At 37.9% G+C, this 23,763-nt stretch overlaps 3 protein-coding genes across 4 annotated transcripts; 2 read left to right on the top strand and 1 right to left on the bottom strand.

The window, feature by feature from the left end:
• The first annotated feature begins 1,717 nt into the window (after positions 1-1,717).
• Positions 1,718-9,926, top strand: LOC149020441 (Pre-mRNA cleavage complex II protein family). The gene is given in 10 exon segments (XM_089148581.1): positions 1,718-2,051; positions 2,235-2,332; positions 2,431-2,464; positions 3,487-3,656; positions 3,844-3,920; positions 3,922-4,028; positions 4,903-5,083; positions 5,536-5,647; positions 8,356-8,483; positions 9,312-9,926. Coding segments are annotated over 10 exon segments (1,170 nt in total). The 5' UTR covers positions 1,718-1,842; the 3' UTR covers positions 9,366-9,926.
• Positions 9,927-11,143: 1,217 nt separating this feature from the next.
• LOC149020440 (putative myosin-binding protein 5) lies at positions 11,144-14,018 on the top strand. The gene is made up of 3 exons (XM_089148577.1): positions 11,144-11,988; positions 12,079-13,113; positions 13,186-14,018. The coding sequence occupies exons 1-3, from the start codon at positions 11,262-11,264 to the stop codon at positions 13,392-13,394; spliced, it is 1,971 nt and encodes a 656-aa protein (XP_089004703.1). The 5' UTR covers positions 11,144-11,261; the 3' UTR covers positions 13,395-14,018.
• Positions 14,019-14,409: 391 nt separating this feature from the next.
• Positions 14,410-23,384, bottom strand: LOC149020439 (serine/threonine-protein phosphatase PP2A catalytic subunit-like). Of its 2 annotated transcripts, none has more exons than XM_089148579.1 (7): positions 23,043-23,384; positions 22,691-22,967; positions 21,963-22,077; positions 19,583-19,691; positions 19,422-19,499; positions 16,137-16,328; positions 14,410-15,965 (listed from the first exon to the last, which is right to left on the bottom strand). In XM_089148579.1, the coding sequence occupies exons 2-7, from the start codon at positions 22,941-22,943 to the stop codon at positions 15,792-15,794; spliced, it is 921 nt and encodes a 306-aa protein (XP_089004705.1). In that variant the 5' UTR covers positions 22,944-22,967; positions 23,043-23,384; the 3' UTR covers positions 14,410-15,791. The 2 variants fall into 2 exon arrangements, with proteins under 2 accessions (XP_089004705.1, XP_089004706.1); XM_089148580.1 differs by having other exon boundaries at positions 23,047-23,384.
• Between the last annotated feature and the right edge of the window lie 379 nt (positions 23,385-23,763).

Genomic DNA, 23,763 nt, shown 5'->3' with positions numbered 1-23,763 from the left:
ATATGGAGTCTCGGAAATTTTTGGGGAAAATTGACTTACATAAGAGATTTAAGATTTATTTTTGCGAAGAATTCTCCACAATAGTCCTCTCGTCAGTGCAGTCACTAATAAAATGACAAAGTCGAATGGTTTGTGCTGCTAAAAAAAAAAAAACAAACAAACATAGCCAAACATATTTTAGTAGCTGGACATGTGGGGTTAAGGTCATAATTCTTTAGGGTCGATTCCATGCGAGAAGGCGATGGAGTTTTCAAGCTTCAATGAAGTGAAGATTGGGGTTGACAACCATGATCAAAGGGAAGAAGCATCTGTAGATCTTGCTCGGTGGATGTACCCTCCTCACAATGTTGTGAAGATTAACGTTGATGCTGCCCTTAACAAAGACGGAAGTGGGCTGGGCTTCGTGTGTCAAAATTCGGAGGGTAGGCCCATCAAATGGTATGCGATCCCAGCCTAGTTCGACAAAATTTTAATTGGTGAGAATTTGGCTCTTCGTGAAGGAATCTTAATAGCTCTAGAGGAAGGATTTAGCAATGTCTTGATGGAATCAGATTCGGCGGAAGCGATCAATTACGTGACCAAGTTGGTATTGATTCCAGTGGACATTCAAAACTTTGTATGCGATGTGATGGGAAGGCTGTGTCCGTTGCATGCCGGACTCTTTGGCCTTGTTTGGATCATAGGTATTTAGATTTATGTAATCTTGATGCCTTGCGTAGGTCTCGCGCGTTAATATATAGATCTATTTCTACAAAAAAAAAAAAAAAAAAAAAAAAAGATTCCATGTCAAATCTTATATTATGTTGGAACAAAGTATATATATTTGTATTTAATTTGACTGGCCACCAACTGACCCAAATAATGAGATTAAGCTTGAATCGAGACATTAACAAGTCCACAAACTCCATCCCATTGTGGTGAAACTTCAAATTCGAGTTCACCTTGCTAATACAAACCTTTTATTGGTTTAACAAACTTTACTTATGTGGTGTATCTTACGTGGTGGTGCCTATGGGGTTTAGGGCACCATAAGATGCATGCCATGTGAATTATATTAGATCACAATGGTCGAAACATATTTCGGTTCATTTTTTAGAAAGTCGATCGTGTTTCACTTATGACACGTTTGGTAACGTTCTTAAAAAATATTTTGGCGTTCTTTTGTTATTTGGGAACGGAATAACTGGTTAGAGGCGTTTGTTAAAACGATTCGTTCTTCTATTATTTAAGAACGAACCGGTCCGAAAAGTGTTTTAAAGAATGCATTTTGCAGAACATCAAAAAAATGTTTTATCCAAAAAACAGAAATGAAAGTGATAATATTGATTCAAATTGAGACCTTAGAACGATTTTTCAAACACCAATTTATTATAATAGTGTTTTTGAAAATATTTTTAGAACGAATTTATCAACACCTTTCCAATCAAATAACGGTCTTTTAGCTCAGAAACATTTTGTTCAAGAAGTGGTATCTCAGAACGGAAACGCATACTTATAATACATTCAAGTGGTATTTTGTTCGGTAAATTTGTATGATTTTTTTTCTTCTTTCTTTAGGTGAAAAATTCCTACCCCACTCAGATCCAGTAAAAGGCACTAACCACGGAACCCACATGGGGTAGGGAGGTGAAGCGAACCGGTAAAAAAAAAATCACGGCGATGTGGAGCACACAATATATTTGCTCATCACTAAATTACCGTGAACATACAGGCCAGGGCATAGCAAGCATGAGGTTTAGGAGTCAGGACTCCAGGTATTTGCGCGCTTAAACGAAAGTATTTGAGAGTGTAGTTGCTGAATAGCGAGAGCCAGCCGTTGCAGGTTTCCATAGAGAGAGCGAGATGGACGAGCAGAGGGAGATGAAATCTACTATCACAGAAGCCGAAACTCCATCTCCCAACATATTCATACCAGACTCATGGTCTAAGGCAGCAGATTCCATTGCTTATGATTCAAGCACTTCACCGCCTCCAGTTGCTTTCGTTTGCGGCGCAAAAAATAGCGGCAAGACCACATTCTCCCGCCACCTGCTTAACACTCTCTTGAAGAGGTTCCAATCACATCCCTACACCATTTGTCGATTTTGAAAGTGCTTTTCCTTTTCCAGTTCTCTGTTTCTATCGGTTTGATGCTTCCTAATCTATGGCAGATTGTGCCCTGCCTCTCCTTGCTTTTTTTTTTCTTTTTTCGGAAGGTGGTTATGTGGTAACGTTTCCTTTTTTTTCCCTCTCAGGTACAGGAAAGTAGCTTATTTGGATACGGATGTTGGGCAGCCAGAGTTTACTCCTCCTGGCTGTCTCTCCCTTACTGTCATTGATGAAGTAACTCCAGGTATCTACTGATACAGAAAACTGCAATTTTAATTTTAGGTGCGTGCAGGTGCCAGCGTGCTTTTAGGTTCTGTTTCTGATCACGTTTATTATTGGCAGATTTGACAATCCTGTCTCTCAAAACACCTGAAAGGTACAAATTCTGAATATTTATTGCTTTATGTGATACGATTTAAATTATATTACGTGTACTGGCGTCTTAGCTATTACTCCATCTGTATCTTCTGATAGAATTATCAAGCCTAAAGAGAAAAAAATAGCAATTGGCTAGCAGTTTGATTTTGGGAATGTATCTGAATAAAGATCGTTGTTCAATCTGATAAGATTGGACGGATGGATTACGAGCTTAGGTAGGGGACAAGAAGTTACAGTGGTTAAGCATGAGTAAAACAATACTAGCCCAGAAGTCATAATGGTCAAGCATGAGTAAAATGATAACAAGAAATGTGTTTTATAAGGTTAGGTTGGTATTCAGTCTCCTGTTAGCTGAACATAACTGTATCTTAATAATTCGATGCCCTTTATTTTCCCTACCTTTGTGCTGTTGGGTAGGAACCCCAAAGAAGGTACGTAGGGAAAACAAAGGAAAAATATGATAAGCTGCTTTATATCAGTCCAATTTTTATTTTAATTTCAAATGTGTGTGGTCATGATCATGGTGTAACATGGTTTGTTAAAAGGTGTTCAGAGTTTTAGGGATCATATTGACAAATAAAGTTTGTAAATATACGTGTGCTAAATGTTTCATCACATACGGGAAGTATTTCACAGACATGTCATTGGCAGTAACAGCCTGCAATGTATTTTGTTGTTGAACATGAAGGTGGGAAATGGTTAAGGATCTAGTCTCATGATGTTATAAACAAAACAAATTTATGAAATATTAAGAAAATTGAGACTTAAGAGCCTCAGAAGTGACGGGGTGCTGGATTTGATATTTGATTAGATCATGCTTAAATTGAATACATGACTTAAAGTTTCTGAGAGAAAATGGCTGCATCTTGTATTGGCCTTTGATATATTTAATGGCTTATTAGGTTTTTGTATGCACATTCAGATTCACATGCTTTCTGCTCAAGCCTCGTTTCACTGCAGAGATTTATAGAATCACCAAAAAAGTTGAAAATTAAAAGCTTATTTTTCTGTTTTTTTTAGGTTTTTTTTCTTTGGTGATATCTCTTCAAAAAGGGATCCAAAAGCTTATTTGAATTATATATTTTCCATATATGATTACTTTCGTTTGAAGTATCATGCATCCAATGAGATGGAAAGTCCCAAAAAAACTCAGTTGCCTCTTGTTGTTAATACCCCTGGTTGGGTGAAAGGTATGTTCCACTTTTTTTTTTTTTGGGAATTCTATTATTTAAACTTTCCATGCTTAAATTTTGGTCAAGTTAGAACATTATTTCTTGACCGGCATCTTGTGTCCCCCCCCCCCCCCCAAAAAAAAAAAAAAGATATTGCTCTACTAAATTAGCCTGATGTCCATTTTGTAATTTCTCTTGGTTGCAGGTATTGGCTATGAAATTTTAGTGGAGATGCTGAAATATATTGCTCCAAGCCATGTGGTTCAGATACGAATATCTGCTTGAAAGTAAGAATTTACCAAGTGGAGCATTCTGGTTAGATCCTGATAGTGTAGAGATGGTTAATCTGATTGAAATCAGTTCTGCCAGGCAAGACAAATCTAATAGATCGTGAGTTCCTAAGTCTCTATCTGTGTTTTGGCCATCATTGTTCTAAATGTTTCTTGGATGGATGTGTATTGATTTTATCTGCCTAATTATTTGTTTCATTTTTTAATTATAAGTGCAATGTTTCATTGTTTTATGAATAGAATAAGGCCAGTATACATTTGCCTGTGCCCCCTGAAATTGCAAAAGCCATTTTAATATTAGGTATGTCAAGAAGTAGGAAATGACAGGGTGGATGTAAGGCAAATAAGATGATTTATTTATATTTTGTCTCTGTATTTGTTAAGGACAGTTTACATATGAAAATAGAGTGATCAAGAATCAAATCCATTTTTTCCCTGCTTAATGGGTCTGTTTGATATGGGACTTGATCCAGTTGTTTCATTTGTGTTTGGTAATAATTATTTATCATTCTCAAATTCTTAATGCCAATTCTTATCTGAATCATCTATGTGTCAGGAGTCAGAATCAATCTTAAGTTCTTGAGATTTTTTTTTGGCAATCAGTTCTTGAGGATTGGGTAATTATTATCTTGGGTTGCCTGGTCTGTATTAGGATATAGGAGTCAGGGATGACTAGTGTCCTACAACCAATCTGAGAGATCCTCCATTTGGACTTGCTGACCCAGATCAGAGAGATTAAAACTAGTTTGATCCCAGCTCCTTATCTCTTGGTCCTTTTTTTTTTTTCTTTTTTCTCCCCATTAATCAATGTGGACCCTGATGACTAGCAGTTACTTCTTGCTGGTAAATACTAATGTCAAGCAACATGCAAAGCATTTCAATATCCTCTCTTTTCAGAAGTCTGGAATTCTCTTTTACTAGTTAATTATAATCGGTTTGTTTCCTTGAGCAATTATGTCTCTTTCACTCTGTAGGGTGTTGGTACAGAAGGATGCACGTCTTTTACGGGATATGCGAATCATGGCTTATTTCAGACAGTGCTTTGCGAGTGACTCGCATCTCAACACATTCAAGGAACTTTCTCGTGCGTTGGCTTCTCATCCTCCTTATGAAGTCCCTATATCAAGTATCAAAGTTAAGCATCTCCATTGTCAGGTTAGGCCAGTATAGTTTATGAAGTACTGTAATATAGGAAATTTTTATTTCTTTTGTTATTCTATTTTTTATTTTCTTCTTCTGGACATTGGTTAAGATCCTTCGCTTACAGAATGAAGGTGGGTGGTAGGAGATTATCTTTCTTACCAATGTAATTATAAAGGCTGGAAGACCCAGGGTCTGGATTCCACTTTCTTTACTGTTCACTTTTTGGCCTTGCATAAAGATAGAGTTTACTTATGCTTCTTTGAGGCATTACTGGATTTGCTGGACTTGCAGATGCTTGGCTGAGTTTAACCTTTCTATCCTATCGCAAAAGAGAAAATTTATTCAAAGTCCTTGTGGTCCATAGTGCATAGGATATGTACTTCCCAAGTTATACTCTTTTAAAATGTCACTTGTCAGCCTATGCTTTTTGTTTTTCATTTCTAATATGACAAATCTTATGCTAGGTCCCAAGCAGTGAAGTCTTCTACAGTCTGAATGCAACCATTGTTGGTCTAGCTGTAAGTTCTGAAAAGTCTTCAGAATCTGAGCCTTGCTTACCCCAGTGCGTTGGTCTTGGTAGGTTGCATTCTCATATTACTTTTTCCTGCAATTTGTGATTTTCCCCCCTTTTTTTATAGAAGTCTTCCATGTATCTGCTTACAACATGCATCTATGATCTAACTACTTGTTATGCCATTTTTTCTTCTTCTTTTCCTCCCTCTATATTAATAATTTTTATAAAATTTTAGTAAAGTATTAGCCATCTATGTGTTAAATGGTGGTTGTAACAGATGCGTCACTTGTACCAGTTGTTAGTTTCCAGATTGACAAGAAAATAATTAACGTGCAAGGCTGTTTCATCATGGTCTGATTAGTGTAAAATAATTCTGAGTCAGAAAATCCTAAGAGAAACTAATAATGATAGGATCACAGAATAGAGGATACAAATGAGGATATAGAGAAAGTTTTTATCTTAAACCAAGTGCTCAAAACAGTCCAATAACTTCTTCAAGTCATTAAGTGTGATCAGAAGAATATGTCTTCATTTGGTGGAATTCTGTAATCCATAATTTCAGAAATGGCGGGGTCCTGTTGTTTTGCATTTGTCTCACTTTCTGGGTTAAGTTAGACTTAATTTTGAATGCTCAATGTGCTATATAGGCTATGGGCATTGTATTCATTGCGTTATTGTAACAGGCCACGTCTATAATTCCAGATATCAGGTACATAGGTTTAATACGGGATTAAGCATAAGTAGTAGCTTGCTTCCTCCCTCCTTTTTTTTTTTTTTTTTTGGGGGGGGGGGGGGGGGGGGATGTACAAGGCACCACTACCAAATCTGTGGGCCTATTTTTAAAAGTTTCTGTTTGGCACTCTAGGATATCTTAGACTTGTCTTCATGTTGTAAGAGCCTTAGACCCTTACCAACGATCTTATGACTGAAGGTTTCTTTGGGTTTATGCCTTGTTGCTCTGAGCATATGGTCAAATTCCTTTCAGACATGGTGAGGATGCCATAGGGAAGTAAAGACTGACCAAGTCTATAGGTGAGAGGCTTTGGGCCTATCCCTTTCTTCATCATTTATTCTTCTACTATATCCCTTGCAGCCTTGTTCTTTTTGAAGCCACTCAATACCTATTTGTGGAACTGTGTTCTGTGTCTGCTGTACTATTGTGGTGGAGTTGGTATTGGTGAAATTAAGATCATGTGGGATTATTCCTATCATTTGCGAGCCTCTGACACTTGTTCTTGGAATTTCCATCACAACAACTTCTCTCTTGAACTTCCTAACCTGTCCAGCAGATATTGATATATTTGGGAATCTTCCTCATCCAATCCCTACTTTTGGTTCTAATATTTTGCATTGATAACTAGCACTTGGTTTTTTTTTTTTTTTTTTTTGGATGAATAAATAATGCATTACCAAAAGCCTCGAAGGGGAGAAAAGGGGAGGGAGAGAGAGCCATACAGGGATAACAAAAAAGACTCTAGGTTTAGGAGCCAGACCTGGAAGTCTGGGAAGCAGCAAAAGGGAGCAGTCTGTGCCTCGGGTAATGACAATGTATCTGTTCCTTGGGGCGTCTAAAAAGGTTTATTCGGGGAGCATGTGGGGCCTAGAATTTACATCTTTGGAGATGGCCTTCCAAATCAAATCAGTAGCTGGAGAGTTGGAGGTCCATTTTCATGTAAATTTCATAATTGACTCTCCTACAGTACTAAATTGAGTTGGAATTCAAACTAATACTTGGATGGTCTAAAGATTCCAGTGATTGAAGATTGAAGCCTGTAGTCGAGCTAGGTTTCTAATAACAGATCAAAATGTAATTCAGATTCAAGCTCTAGTGACTCTAGGGCCTGGTTGGGTTAATTTTCAGAGGGGGGGGGGCTTGGGCTTTAATTTATCCACCAATTTAGAATGAACTAGCCTACCTGACTAGTCTCCTACTGAGGCTTGTTTCCACTAAAATAAGCCCACTTTTGTGATTTCTCTCCATATGTATTGGGAAGGGACAACCCATGAGCATGATAATATATGAATTAATATCCTATTTAATGATTGGTTTATGCCTTGTATGGTTAGAGATAGTCAGCATATATCTTGATGGCATTAGCTTGAAACTGCAATCTTCAGATCATAAAGAAGGATTAAAATTCAAAATAATTTTTGCATACTGCTATTCTTCCTCTAAAAGTTTTTTGAGTGACAACAGCATAATGGCCCTGCATAAATGAGTTTCTAATAGAATTACTAACCACATCTACCAGCCGTACACTGATTGCATATTGGTGGGTCATCCTTATGATGCTCAGTTTTGCTATTGATTCTCAAGAAATATTTGGGAAAAGAAAAGTTGAATCTTCTGCCATCTGAGTATTTATTGCAAGTACATTGGTAGATTTAGTTGGTTCATTCATCCAGCCACTTTTATCTCCCACTGCTGCTGCAAAGTATCATTTTCTTCAAGAGTAATGGTAAAAGTTGTGAAGTCTTTCATAATTAGACAACATTATTTGACTTCAAATCCAAATAGGCTGTATATTTTCACTATAATTTCTAACAAGTTAATCAGCAAGAGCCTGCATCCATGTTTACAATCTTACTAATCATGAAATTATTTTCTTCATAGAGGTGGGATGTTACCTTTCTTTAGCTCTCATTTACTTCCTTTCTTGTGTTCTTCTTCAACTTTCTTCCTCTTTATCTCAATGTAAATGCTGAAGAATGATAATAATTTGGGTCTTAATCTTAAACTATTCATTTACATAATTTGTTACTGAATCAGGGATTGTAAGAGGCATTGATGTCTTGAAAGATCTATTCTATGTGATTACACCTGTTCCAAGGTGCAATCTGAAAAAGGTAGATCTTTTCCTACAGGGGTTTGTTCAAATTCCGACTCATCTTCTGCAGGTATATATCCTTTATAATGGTCATCTGCTTCAAGTTCTTGACTGTTTTAATCTTTGATTGGAGAAAGTGATATTCCATGCTTGATTTGTGTTTGCTGTTGCATATCGGCATACTTGTACATGTGATTTGTCAATTTCGATGTTCTGTTGTTTTGTTCCACTTGATCCTCTTGCCCAAGGCCTTTGCTCACTTTGTCTAATCATTTCATGAGTTGGGAAGAAGCAACTTTGCTATATAAATATGTCTGTTTTCCCCCACCGGGGGGGGGTTGGGGATTTGGATGCTCTTTACATATTGGATGATGGGAAGGAAAAGAACATCAGGAAAGAGGTTGTCTTTCACTGGGACTTTCACATGGAATTAACCTATGCAGCATTCCCGTTAAAGATTCACTGTTCATTGCAACTGATTCTGCTCTAGGATATTTTCTAGGAGGAGTTGAGCTAGTTATGGATGCCCTTACAGATACCACTTCTCTGCAGTGCTGGTGGATGACTGGCTTGTTCAGTTCCTTTGTATTAGTCATCTCACTGCTTGTGTTGGAAATGTTTGTTAGATACTGTTCTGTCTATAGATAGTAAAGAATACAAGAAGAGAGGAGGGGGTGTTAAGATTTAGGATCCTTAACCAAATCTGGTAGATCTTACTACAAGTTCTCCAGGTCAAGGTCAACGTTGCATGTAATTAGATAATATCAAGCAAGTGGATGTCATATGGCCATATGGTAGCCAGTAATTTATCTTAGGAAATTTCAGTACATTCAGTTTATTGGTGCATATGATCTTATATTTTAAATTTGATACTTACGTCTCTTTTGCCTCCCTGCAGGTAAAAGGATGTATGTCACCTTACATGTCCGCAAATGTGTTGCCTACAGACTAGAACTCCTAACCAGTTGTACTGCTTCTAGTGTACAGGAATGTTCTTTGATCTCTTTGTGGTGGTTGTTGTGTGAAGTTTTCAAATAGTTGGAACTAATCATTCATAATTATAGTAATATTTAGGGGACCATGCATACACCCTTCTATAGAAAATCTCAAAAGCTGCGACAGAAAACCTGCATTTTCTGGTTCGGTGCTTTGGTTAACTCAGAGAAGGAAATTCTATAATGTCAGCTTCTTGCCTTGATTTAATGTGTCACTGCTCCTGAACCAACCAAAGGGACTATGGAAGAAGAGACACACATTGGTCAATCAACCAGGCAATGTGCTGCATGTATTTTTGTCCCTCCAATTGGTTTGTTTTTGTGAGATTGAACAGCATAGAAATTGATGGCATGGAGAATTTACGTATACGAAAACTTTTCATATAAATTATGCAGTAACATTTATCTCATATATATATATATATATTTTTTACTATTACTTTCAATTCGACAGCTTTTTTGCATTTCTTCTGATTGTGTGAAAGTTGCGACTTCCTACTTGGTAAAGAATAGAGATGTACCTGCCTTATTGAAGTCCAGTTGGATATGACTTTGGAACTTGTTCTCTTGAAATTGATTGTGACTTTCTCCGTTTTTCTTGCTTTTCTTATTGGAAGTCCTCTTTGATCGAGCACAGGAGCTTGTTCTCTTGAAACCGATTGTAACTGTTTTTTTTGTGATTTGGATGAATGAACTTTGTAATAGTTTAAGCAAGTTATAGGTCCATTAGATACATGGCTTCCAGGTGGGTTAAATTAGCTATGATACAGTTTAGAGCAGAGGTGAGAACTGATCACTACAAACAGGGAATTGGTTAAGGGTTTATTTGGTTGTGAAAATCCATGGATTCACGAAATTTGTAGATTTATAGGTATGCAAAGATTTCACCCCTACTATAAAAGCGCTAAACATTTGTGTATTCGCAAAAATTACATCAACTAAATAGTTTTGTAAGATGAATCTACAAATTTAATTCCGTTAACCAAACGATTAATTTTTTGAATTATGATTTTATAGATTTGAAATCTTCAGACTCGAGTAATCAAATATGCCCTAAAGCATTTGCATTCATCACCATTTTGCATAAGATCATTGGTCATGATTGTCGCATTAAACTGAATATCCAATTCGATGGTTGGTTAATCACAATGGATAATCCACTCGCCTGCCCCTTTTTGAGGCTTTCTTCTTGGTTGTTTAGTAGCCATGCCAGTGCGTAATATATGCTAGGGTTTGAATCCTTTATTTCCTTCTAGGATTCTAGGGTTCTAGGTGCAAATGTGAAAATGCCGATTCCGATTTAAAATTGAACACAGCAGAACCAACAACAATAAAAAAGAACACAGCAGAACCAATCGAAATCAGCGAAGGTTGGTCGAATTTATCATGAATAACTCCGGTTCACTAGACTGACCGGTTCCAAAATTTGACGCCACGAAAAGAAGATCCACGTAGATCCAGAGATATGTCTAAATATCTAATCGCCTGTTATTTATTTTAGGAGGATCGTACGTACGAGGTGAATTAAACCGTTTCTTGTGGTCGGGGAACGCAACATCAACCGTTAATTCAGGTACGTTTCCGTCGAGGCGCCAACGTATAACAACGAAAATCCTTACAGAACAGAAGAAAATAAATTATCGGATTAATTTCTTCCCTCCCTCTTCTTCCTGGCTTCTGTTGCTGTACATTTTCGTGATCTCGGTTCGGTTATTCGCACCAAGGTCATGATTTTTTTTCTTATTTCAACAATCACAAGCATCATAACAATCTATTAATCTGTAATTTGAATCGTCTGCCATTTCGATTTTCTGCTACTTTGATTTATATACTTCCTTTTTCAATGTGATGTGATGGCAACAAGAAGATCACTCAGGCAATTCGTTGAACACAAGTTTGGGAAATTCATATACTTTTTGATACACACTCTTCTTGAATGGGTATTGATATTTTTGTTGTTTATTGACGGCCTGCTTGCTTTTTCTGCCAATGAATTTGCTCGCTTCTTCGAATTGGAAATCCCATGTTTGTTCTGCACGAGGATTGATCACGTTCTGGTTCACAGGGATTCAAGCTTTTATTACAATGACTCTATCTGTGATACTCACAGGAAAGATGTGTCATCCCTTGCATATTGTCATGTTCACCAGAAGTTAGCTGATATACGGCGGATGTGTGAGGGTTGTCTTCTTTCTTTCGCCACGGAGAACAAATCCGATTGCGATACCTATAGATCTCTGGTGGGAATCTTGGGCAAAGATCTTGAATGTTCTGTCGAGGATGATCATAAAATTCATTTGAGACTGCCGGCTGGCGGGAAGATTGACATGTTACAGATTGAGAAGAGCAGCATTCACCGTTGTTCCTGTTGTGGGGAAGCACTAGGAGTTAGAACTTCATTTCCTAAGGGAATGGTTCAGAATTTGCCATCAAGTGTGACTAATCTTCCCCAAGCTCCTGCACCAACTCCCCGTGTATTATTAGTGAAGACAAAACCTGAGGGATCACGGGGTTCGGATCCGTTGCCTGTCATTCCAGAAGATGAGGACGGATCAACGTTGTTAACTTTAAGAAATCAAGGTAAGTTTGTTTTGATTCAGAGGTATTGGCTTCAAGATGACCATTTTTCATTGCTATTCATTTTTTTTTTGGTTGGATTTTGTGGGACAGGAAGAGAAGATGTCAGAGCTGCAATTATTCCATTGCTGGATGAATGGAATGAAGACTTATGCAAGACGCCTACTTTTGCCAAAGGAAGCAGGTTGTCTGCAATCACCTCTACTGAATCCCCACCCGTCACCCCAAGGTGGATTCAAAGGTATCCCAGGAAGTTTGCGATGGAAAAACCAGAAATTGGTAGTGAAACTGTTGAAGGATGTGCTACAATTGAAGTAGATGGTGAAACCATTCTGCATCGTTTGAAGAGACAAGTTCGACTAGACCGCAAATCTTTGATAACCTTGTATATGGAACTGGATGAAGAAAGAAATGCTTCTGCTGTTGCCGCAAGCCAGGCATTGGCCATGATCACCAGGTTGCAGGCAGAAAAGGCAGCTGTGCAGATGGAGGCTTTGCAGTACCAGAGAATGATGGAAGAACAGGCAGAGTATGATGAAGAGGCTTTGCACGCTTTGAAGGAATTGCTTATCAAGAGAGGCCAGGAAATAAAGGTTTTACAGGCAGAGTTAGAGACTCACAGGGGAAGGTTAGAACATAGAGAGGCACCTGCAGATGAAGATTCTCACAGGGGAAGGTCAGAACATAGAGAGGCACCTGCAGATGAAGATTCTCACAGGGGAAGGTCAGAACATAGAGAGGCACCTGCAGATGAAGATTCTCACAGGGGAAGGTCAGAACATAGAGAGGCACCTGCAGATGAAGATTCTCAACAGTTTAAGTCCCAGTCTGAATCATCTGTTGGTGCACATCGTGAAGATGGTAGTCCTCTTGCTAATATTGAGGAGGAAGAGGCAAATAATGGTGAACTACTGCATAATTCTGATCCAAATCCTGATCCAAATGGATCATCGCTACAAGCAGATGAGCGGGTAATTCTTGATGAATCTTTGTTAAAAATTGAAGAAGAGAAATCATATCTTTTGGATCAGTTGAAAATGCTGGGGAGAAGGATTCACTTACCCCTGAATGTTGGGGATAACCGGCTTACTAGTTCTGACATAAATAATCTCCATGCGGAAGAGAAAGGTAAAGACTTGAACTTCTGTTATTGCTTTGTTCCCTTAACGTCATATTATCGATGAGTTTCTGTCACTTCAGGAGAATTGAGTGGCAACATCATAACCAAAGAGATGTCCCTTCTTGGTGAGAAATTGGCAGCTCTAGAGGCAGATAAAGAGTTCTTGAAGCATGCTGTGAGGTCCATCCAAAAAGGCAGTGAAGGAACCCAGCTTTTGAGAGAGATAGCTCATCATCTCTTGGAGCTTCGATGTGGAAAAAAATTGCCCTTGGATGAAGTTGCTGCCTGAGCTTGTTTGGGCTAATCTTTTAGATGGTAATCACTTTTATGAGTGGCTCTTCCTTCATAAGCTACTTGGAGTTTGCTAGGTGAATGATGGTTTTCCGTTGCTTAAATAGATAGGAAAGCAATTCCCAGCTAGGATCTAAAGGTCCACTCTCCCTTTTTTCTTGAATGCTTGGAAGCCAACCTGACAACAGATTGGCTAATGCTTATCCTTCACCCAGGCTTGGCACCAGCAGTGCCAAAACCGTAGGGTGAGTTGAATGAAAGAAATCAAAAAGAAAAACATGGAAAATCTGAGTAAATGTGGAGTAAATCATGATGCTGATCAGAACTTTCTGGGTATAGGATCATTTATCGGATGAGCACTTGCAATTATTAAGATTTCAACTACAACCCACTTGATTGATGTTTCATTAGGTATTATTAGAACTAAAAGAGATTGCCGAGATTGAGAATGGTGTTAATGAGAGAGGTAGATAGAGTGTTCTATTTTATAACCAATCCTGATTCCTGGAGGCCCCAGAACAGCTTAAAAGCATTCAAAATACTGAATAAGTTGATCTTCATTTTTTGTACTGTAATGTTGTTTTGTGTAATGATTCAATATATTTGTTTATTATTAATTTCTGCTTCCTCATTCCCTTTTTAATAGTAGACTTCAGTTTTCTTTAAAAAATTTCCAAACCATGTAACCAACCCCCTTGAGTTGGGATTAAGCTAGCTGAGTTTCTTGGAGTTCTATTGAAATATGTATCTCCTCAAGAACATGAAGTGTTGGAAAAAAATTGGCAGACAACCTTACTGAAGGTGTGCGGATAAATTTTCGATCCTTAAGATCTGATGTTTTGTTCGACTTCTAGAATAATGAGTCTCATCATTGGTTCAAAAAAAGAAAAAAAAGGTTCCAATCATCAACTCCCGTCCATATTGCCAAAGGTCAAACAAATCCTTCGGTCAAAATAACGGGCAAGATAATACAGCTGAAGAGGTTTTTGTCTCTATATATAAACACATATAGGAAGGAAAACGTAGTTCTTATTGACGCATCTTTTCTGTTATTTCTGTGTGGAAATTCGACCAGTGGATATTCAGAACTCGACCTGTTATGATCTGGAGTAGATTTCAGCTTCAAAATCAATCATATTCCAAAAATCAGTCCTTGATCATGGCCAATGGATATTTGTGGGTCATTTTCGTAGTAAAGATGCTCCCCCCTTTATACTCTCAGGAGACGGAGAAATGTTTGATCTCCTCTGTATCTCCTAACACTGATTTGTATAATGGATATAAACGATATATTTTTACCTTCTTGAGGTGACATAAATGACATACACCATTAACACACCTACCTTTCCCAGGTTCTAAAAGGGAAATATAACATGTCAAAACTCTTTTAACCGCGAGAATTCTGCATTGAACCTTTTCATTAAAACCTTATGACGAAACAGAGCCTCAAAAGAATTCCTGCTGATAGAAAGCGTGGAAGCAGCAAGTTTTGCTGCTTACAAAGAAACCCTCATGTGGCTCATAGACAAAAAGCCAGGGCCAGATTACCTTGCTCATTTGAAAGCAAAAACCAATCTAATGTTTGTTTTGGTACATCGGACCACCTGATGTTCAATTCCGGGCTCAAAGTATGGTTAATCCAAAACACCTTTAGTGCATGCCTTGCATGCCTACAGTAACAGATCCAACAAGAACAAAGCCGTAGATTTAATGATTATCATGCATCATCAAAATTCTGATTTAGTAAAAAGATAGAAAGGAAAAAGAAACATCTGATTTGAAGCCATACATCTGTGACAATTCTCAGCCGGCATGCAAAGGGAAAAGCATGACCATCAACCTCACTTTCTTTGTCATCACCACCCACTGCTAGAAATTGGTTAGGCAAATGAATCAAGCAATTTATACACTCAATATTCATATTTATAATGCATGTCAAGAAGTGAACACATTTAGTAATAAAACCATCAGGCAATCCTTGCTAAATTTGTACACCCATGTCGCCATCCAAAACCTGGACAGAGCTTTGTCTGCAATGTTCTTTCCACAGCCTCTGCTGAATTGAATGTGATAGTGGCACAATGTGGGATTAAAATTTGAACACCTACTGACGTATATTCAGGCAAGAGACTAGAAGCATCTTGTTATTGCTGCTTCCTTTTCCTTCTTTCTGTTTTTTTTTCTCTTTGGGTTTATGAATACATAAAAAAAAGCCACTAAGGCCTTCCAATGGTCTTCAAATTAAGCAAAGCATGGCAGCAGCAGCAGGACAACTCCAAACAAAAGAATGATGATGGTGAAGATCTGTCTCTCTATTTAATGGAACTCCTTCCTAAGACATCATAAAAGCATAGCAGGACATAAGAAGCATTACCAAGTAACAAGGATATGGAAACTACAAAAAATAATCTGGAGTCTTGCGTGTCGTATCAGGTTCAATCTGTCTAGGGGCAGGATCAAATTGAAGGAAATTCTGATCCATGTTCTCCCCAATTTCAAGTATTGCAGCCATGTTCCCACACCGGTAACAGTAGTTTGGTGCACTAAATACTGTCACCACATTCTTGTCCTGCAAAGTTGAAGATGACGGTTAGTTTTAATCGTTGTGACAATTCTTATTTGTAGAAAGCTCCGTGGATCGATTATAGCACGGAAGGGTTCTGAGCCATAATGTAATTTCAAAAGAGCCTACAAAGTCCATTCCCAGACAGAAGTAAATATTCTGATTGTCTTCACTTACCTGACACCAGTTAAAACCTTCCATGACAAGCTGATGGGCTCTTGCAACAAGTGTGAGTCCATTGGTGTGGTTGAACTGAGCAGCAATATCCTGTCCAAATGTGTAGCCAGCTCCTCGAGGAGAAATTCCCCATCCACATCGATCATCTGGGTCAGACCATAAGAGATCACACATTGGTCCCTCATGCGGAACCTGTTCCCAGGAGGATGATGACAGAAATTCAAACAAATTATTAGTAATGTATACTATCTAACTTGTAAAGGCAAATTCTAGAGCCCACTAAATTTTAGTTGCTAATGACATACCAAGTTTTAAAGAAGCAATTGGATGCCAGAATAGTGGGGGACTACATCCAATCCCAAATCAAGGTCATACCTAGTGAGTGCACAAGGCAGTTAGCAGGGTCAAGGGAGGATCAAATGTAAACAGTTCTACCCTTGTTTCCAGAGATGTTGTTTCCAGGATTTGAATCCGTGACCAAGTGTTCAGCAAATGAGCACTTGACCAATGCACCCAGTACGACATTCCCCAACCTCAAAAAAAGAGATTGAAGAAAAGTAATTCACTCAAAAGGTTTGTTTCTTTCACACCATTATCCTTCCGGTGATTTCTATGCTCAACCAGACTTGAAAAACTCCCGTAAACAAACACTGCCTAACTTAAAGAAGTTTCTAAGGCTACCATCAAATATGAGAACAAGAAGCATGTTTAACAGTCCTTACTATCAACTAGTTGTTACACTTCCCGACTTGCATGAAAAATCTGGCTTGATGGATAAAAAGGGCAGATTAACATCAGGCTATGCCAGAACTGAACAGCATAGGAGCAGAAAAGATGAGTTGCTTGATGCAACCACAAGAGTAGAGCAGCTATTGGGCACAAGACATGGAAAATTAGTTCTTGGATAATCATCTTTCATCCTAAAGAAAAGTAACCACCTTCACCCCAGCCCAAACCCACTTTTCCTTGATACCCTGTGCTTAAATACAAACTTAAAAACCCACTTGTTCAGAAATTTTAACTCAATCAACCGCAATAAAAGAAAGTTTCTTTCACTCAGTAGATATAAAATAGTCTCTTTTCATGGCGCCCACTTTTGACTTTTTTCAAAATATCTAGTTACCCATGGTTAATTTTTCTGTTAACTTTGAAATTGAAATGACCATTTTACCCATAGGGTGAAGGGAAATTTTTTTATTTTTACCAAACCTCACTTAATTTTTTTAAATTTACAAGAAAAACTCCCAGGGCAAGGGATGTTGTGCAGTCATGGTAACTTGTTCTTCACTATTGTCACTTTGTTTAGGAAGGATATAAAATTCCTGAAAACCTAAAAATTGAAATTGATTAAATGATATAAAGCACTTACCACTACGCTACTCTTTTAAAACTGCTAAATTATTTATGATATAAACAACTGCACAAAAGATTAACCAAGGGTCCAAGAGAGAGGGTTTTTGCTACGACAACGAGGGAGTTAACTGAGATACAGTTTTGGGGGGCAGTAGAAGCAGAAACCGAAGCAGTGGTGGAGGAAGAAGAGGAAAACCAGTAGGGCTTCTTCGTTCAGTATGAGTCTTGAGAAGGTTGTTTGAGGTTTTGGGTTAGATAAGATACTATGAGTGGTAGCAGAGGTAGCAGTAATGGGAAAGACAATAATGGGGCACTGTCGATCTCAGTGACGTCGAGGAATATGGTTCAGAGTTTGAAAGAGATTGTTGACTGTCCTGAACATGAGATCTACGCCATGCTTAAAATGTAAAGACCTGAACAAAGCCTTTAGGAGGCTACTGATTCAAGGTTCGATGCAAGATCCATTTTGTTGTTCTATTCGTTCCTCTTGTTATTTATTAATTTATTTATTTTTTTGGGGAGGGGGGGGGGGTCATACCATTATTGGACTTAGATGTTTGTTTATTTGTTATTTGTGCAAGAAATATGTGTTCCTAAATTTTCCTTCTTCCGAACATGCCATGCCCGAAAGATTACCTATTCCCTTCTCCTGACTTGAGAATGTCAGATTCTATGATGTTTTGGGTCTTTGGCCTGCAAAGCCTGAAATTTTCATTGGCAGAATTCCACTTGTTGCATGTTCTACTGGGTTGCTATCATTGGCTGGCTTGATTTATTTAATGGGTTTTAGCTCTATAGGTTTTTAGTGTAAAGAGATGTTTCACCCTTCCCCATTCATTTCCTAGGAGAAAAACCAATAGGAAGTTTTCTCGTAAATTTTTTAAAAAAAATTAAGTGATATTTGGTAAAACTCAAAACTTATATTTCCTTTCACCTCATTGGAAAAATGGTCATTTCAATTTCAAAGTTAATAGTGGGTAACTTGATATTTTGGAAAAAGACAAAAGTGAGCAGTTCAATATATTTTCCACTTAAGTGAGCAGTCAAGAATTTGGGCTCAACTCGAGTGGGCGCCATGAAAAAAATCTATGAAATATTAACTCTTTCACCAAAAAGAAATACATTACTATCCTCAATAAAGATGGTCTGTATCCCAGTGCTCAATCCTACAGAAGACCCACAGAAAAGTATGTTGCATAACTAAGAGCACAATTTGAAACTTTATTCACTGAGTGGCTCGTAAAATCTTGATGAAACCACAACAGGTAGGACAACATGCATAAACTAATACCCATAATCATTTTGGACTGATAAATTCATGAGCATCATGGTGGACCATTTGAACATTAAATAAGCAAGAAGTGAGACAGCAAACGAGGGTATTTTTGAATCCTATAAATCTATTTATAATTGCACTCTTGGAAACACAAACAATCCATGTTTCTAAGAAGATATATCTCTTTCCCCCAACATCCCTTTCATAATTTGATATTTTTCAATGGTCTACTAGGAGGCCAGGAGCCATAATTATCAAAAGAAATCTGTAAGACCACCTGATAGTGGCACAAGACAGAAGGAACCAGCTTTTGGGAGCTTTTGTGATCACCTAATTGCTGGTACTATTGAAAAAGAGATTTTCTAACAACCATTTGAGAGAAGAAAGAAATAGTTCAAAAAAAAAATGAAGCAGCAAGGAACGTAAACATACAATAGATAAATGACAAACAGGTAAAACCTGAGAGTCAACAACAAAGCATGCAAAAGAATTAAGTTTAAAAACTCTCTGAAAGAGATCTCAATTCATTAGTAGTCTCCCAGGATTCACCATAACTCTTCCGGAACCAGAAGAAAAATAAGTAGAAATTTTTACTTCAAGGCAAATTAGCAGAAGAGTTAGTTCAAGAAACATCAAGGTCAAAACAGTATACATACTTCCTGTATACGGTCCAAGGCACGGATGTTGTCTAAAGTATCCAAAGACGGAGACAGTCCACCATGCAAACAGAAGATCTAGAGATAACGATGAATACTTTGTTAGGTAATATATGGGCTAAACAAAACTAAAGAAATTCTCAACGCTATAGAACTTATACCTGACTCTCAATGAGGGCTGTAAGGGGTAGATAATCAAAAAGGTCAGTGAAATACTTCCACACATTAGCATTTCCATATTTTCTCAAGCATTCATCATAGAAACCATACCTGCAACACCACCCACAAAATAAGTTATCTGCAATACCCAGAGTTATAAGAAAGAAAGGAGGAGGGAAGGAAAAGAAAGAGAAACATAATCCATGAGCACCAAGTACTTTTCATAAAATCATTTTACTTGGGTTCCTCAAAGAGTAGTAAGACCACATAATTTCAGATAGCTAAACACATCAACAAGAAAGTTAGAGTATCAAGATGGGACAGAATGATATCCACCCACAGACCATGTTAAGATTTATAACATGAGCACCTTTGTGTAGGTTACCTGTGGTAGTAATACTCCATTTTGGGTTTATTTATACTTAGTAGCTAACCATGATAGGAGGGTGTTCCTATTGTGGTATGTTAGATTGATAGTGCTACTTTAATAGTTGACCTTCTTCCCTTTGTTAGACTCTAAGTTAAGTCTTCCATCTCGGCAAGGCTTCTGGTATTCGTCTCTTGTAATTAGTTTATGTGTGCATATATACGATATAAACGCACACACACCGAATGAGGGAGGCTACTACTTCTATAAGCTGATCTTCTCCATCCCATTCTCTCACATCTGTTTGCATATACTGATTACAGATTCTGGTTCAACTGGTTTGTGGTGAAATCCTAGTTCATTGAAGAGCTACAGTTCCGTATGGGTTTTGAGAAAGATTGATGAAACATACTTGAATAGATTCATCTAGTTCATACTTGCTGCTATTATGAGTGGAACCAATTTGCTGATGGCATTTAATGTAGCAGACAGCTATGTTACCATATAGTTTCTCACAGGGTTTACGTTTACTACTGGCTTTCATTTCCTGATGTTGAAGGTAGCCCTGGAGATTGAAAATTTTGTTGCATTCATCTCCAAGCATACCTGTTGAACTTTTGTTTCATGTGCTCCAGCACATTTTGACTTTATTCTGTCATCCGCCTCTGATTCTACAACAAGAAGCTCAGGTCGAGTAATACTCCTGGAACAACTTTTCATCATCCACACTGGGGTTGGGGGAGGGGGATTTGTTTCCCCAATGCACCTTCCCGGGGGGGGGGATTTGTTTCCCTGATGCAACTTTAATATAGTCCTAAACTAATAGGAGATCAACAAGTAGTCAGTTCTTCCAGGATCATGATGAATCAGCTCAAGTTTGGGTAGTAATGAGTTCAATATGTGATGTTCTAGGACAATGGGATGAGATACCGTGATAACATTTTTAAAATATGGGTTGATGGAGAGGACTCTCTATTGCTGGGGCATGGAAGATTATGGTGTGTATGACAAATGTATTATTCAACGTAATTGGGTGTCTATTTTATATGCATTGCTCAGTGTACTTGATACATATATATTTTTCCTTCTACTAACTATTTCTTTAAAATTAATCAAACTTAGGTGTGAAAATTATTGCATGATTTACTCGTTTTATTTGTCCATAATGTCTTATAGCACTAGCACAATGTGCGTAGGCAAATGCTACATAAAGACTTGACATTTATTGACAACGGAAGGGTGCAAATCCACAGAACATTTCTTTTGTGTTACAGTCTAAAGATTTAAATATGTCATCAAGGCTAAAACAAGCTTCTCTTAAAGTTTTGGAGCCAACTATGGCCATTTCCCTCCAAAACATCATTTTGTGCGTGTGTGTGTGTTTTTTTATTTTTTGGGGATGGGAGTGGGGGGAGCAGTCTAGAGACTTCAACCTGGTTCCTCAAGATGAGTTTTTAACCTTGATCACCACTCAAATCTGCAAAGCCACTTTGCAGTTCTTCCACTTGAAATTATCTACAGGCAAACTACAAGAACTTTTTAGTTTTGACAACAAATCACCCATTCTTTATAGGACTCTATGGGACAAGACAAATTGGACTCATAGCACATTTATAAAGAGTACATGTTAGGGTAACAAAACAAAAAGAACATATCTCATGGAACACAAGTAGCTCCAACAGATGTTAAAATCAAAGTTGTTTTTTCACATGATTTGTGAAACCCACGAGTTTAAGTACCAAGAAAAGCAATAATAAAACATGTTAGCAGTACCAGAAAACAGACAAGATGAGCAGTGTAGATACTTTAGTTAAGATCAATAAAAACAAAACAACATGAGATAGAAACGTAACTATAACATAATGATGAGATTTACATTTCTTTTATGCGAATCCTGTAAGTTAGCAACATAATCCCCTAATTGGTGAAAATGGGTATGCAAATTATTGGGAGTTGACCAAGCAAGAAATTTACTTAGCTTCAGGAGACGTTCAGAAAAAACATAGAGAGCTTACACTTGAGTGATTTGCCGGCTCTCATGATTCCCTCTAAGAATTGTAATTCTATCTCTATAACGGACTTTCAAGGCCACCAAAAGGGTGACGGTCTCCACTGAGTAGTATCCGCGGTCTGCATAAACAGAAACACAAATTGCATCGGTCAACATATGGAGCATTTTCGATGCAATAATTTGTCCTTGCACTCTGATTTTAATGAGATAGGATATTTACAAACTTTAACTGCAACCAAATGGAACAGCAGCATGAATTTTTTTTGGGGCAATAAAACAGCAGCATGAATTGAGAAGCAGCAGAAATAGCACAAAAACTTCTGTAAAAAAGCTGCCGCTCCACGTATCCGCTCGGAACCCATTCCTGAACTATTTGTTCTCCCCCATCGGCTGGGGTTTGCCAGCCCTGATAGATCAAGTGGCTTTTTGGCCAGCGATCAGAGAGGGTCACTCAGTTCAGCGACAGTTTCTATTTGTTTGTTTTTGCGGTTAGAGTAAAACAGCCGGTGGAATTTAAAGATATTTACACACAGTTATGCAGAAATAAGTAGCAAGCCGCATATCTAGTTCAATTGATATCAACTTCACAAGAGGTAGACAGAACGAAAAGTGGAAACCTAAAACTCAAAAACAATCATCCAGACGCCAAACAGATTTCAACCGCTAAAAGGGAAGGGAGATGATAGAAATGAAAACGGAAAGATTATAGAAAGAGAAAATAAGCTGACTGACCTACATAGTCGCCCATGAAGAGGTAATTGGTATCAGGGGAGTTCCCTCCGATCCGAAAAAGCTCGATGAGATCATGGAACTGACCATGGATATCGCCGCAGACGGTGACGGGACACTTAACTGGCTGTACGTTCCATTCCTCGACGAGGATGGCACGAGCTTGCTCGCACAAAGCCTTCACTTCCGACTCGGACAAAGGCTTACATTCCATCAGATGCTCGATCTGCCTGTCCAGATCTGCGTGTGACGGCATCCTTTACTTTTCCCCCCTACCGAACTGCAATGCAACTCGATCAGGAAAAACACACACACACAAATCCAACCGGAAGAAGATTGTAGATCGAGTTCTTACGTACAGAGAGAGATCGCCGGATCAAATTCGGATCATCGGCAGCGGCGACGATCGCCGATGAAGAACGGTCGGGATTTAGGATTGAGGATAAAGATAAGAGAGGAAAACGAAACCAGAGATACTCAAAGATTTGTCTTCGATCGTCCTCCGATCACTCGTCGGAGCCAAGCATTGCTTTTCAGTTTCTGGTTTTTGAAGTTCTTCTTCGTTAGAAGAAAAAACGAAAGCTCCTCACCCCCTCTAGAGAGATGCTCATCAACTCAGAAAAAAAAAAATATTGAAACGAAAAATCAGCATACCCTTTGTCCTGAAGACCTGAATTACCAAGGAGATTAGTACAGTTTTCTTCTATCCGGCAAAAATAAAATAAAAATTAATGAATAAATAAGAGATTTGTATAGAGTAGGTAAAACTCTAAAAGTTCCAACTTTTTATTTTTTTATTTTTCCCTTCTATTAAAAATAGCTTAATACATTACTTACAAAAATTCCAGAGGGATTTTCAGTATTACCCAACAAAAAAGTTTTGAAAGTCCCGTCTATCTTCATTTTTGATGAAAATTTTCTATATATATATATATACATTTATTTACTAAATATTATAACTTTTCTTGGTGCATGTATATTGCTTTCATAAATCATAACAACCACATATTCATTGTAGTTTATTAAATATTAAATTATAATCAAATGTGGTTTATTAGAAAATGAACGAAAATCAC

The sequence above is a fragment of the Hakea prostrata genome, chromosome 3, assembly GCF_041222555.1.
Source record: "Hakea prostrata isolate BN-2017 chromosome 3, UWA_Hpros_2, whole genome shotgun sequence".
Classification (NCBI taxonomy): Eukaryota; Viridiplantae; Streptophyta; class Magnoliopsida; order Proteales; family Proteaceae; genus Hakea; species Hakea prostrata.
Note: the sequence above shows the minus strand (reverse complement) of the source record. Positions and strands in the feature narration are given on the sequence as shown.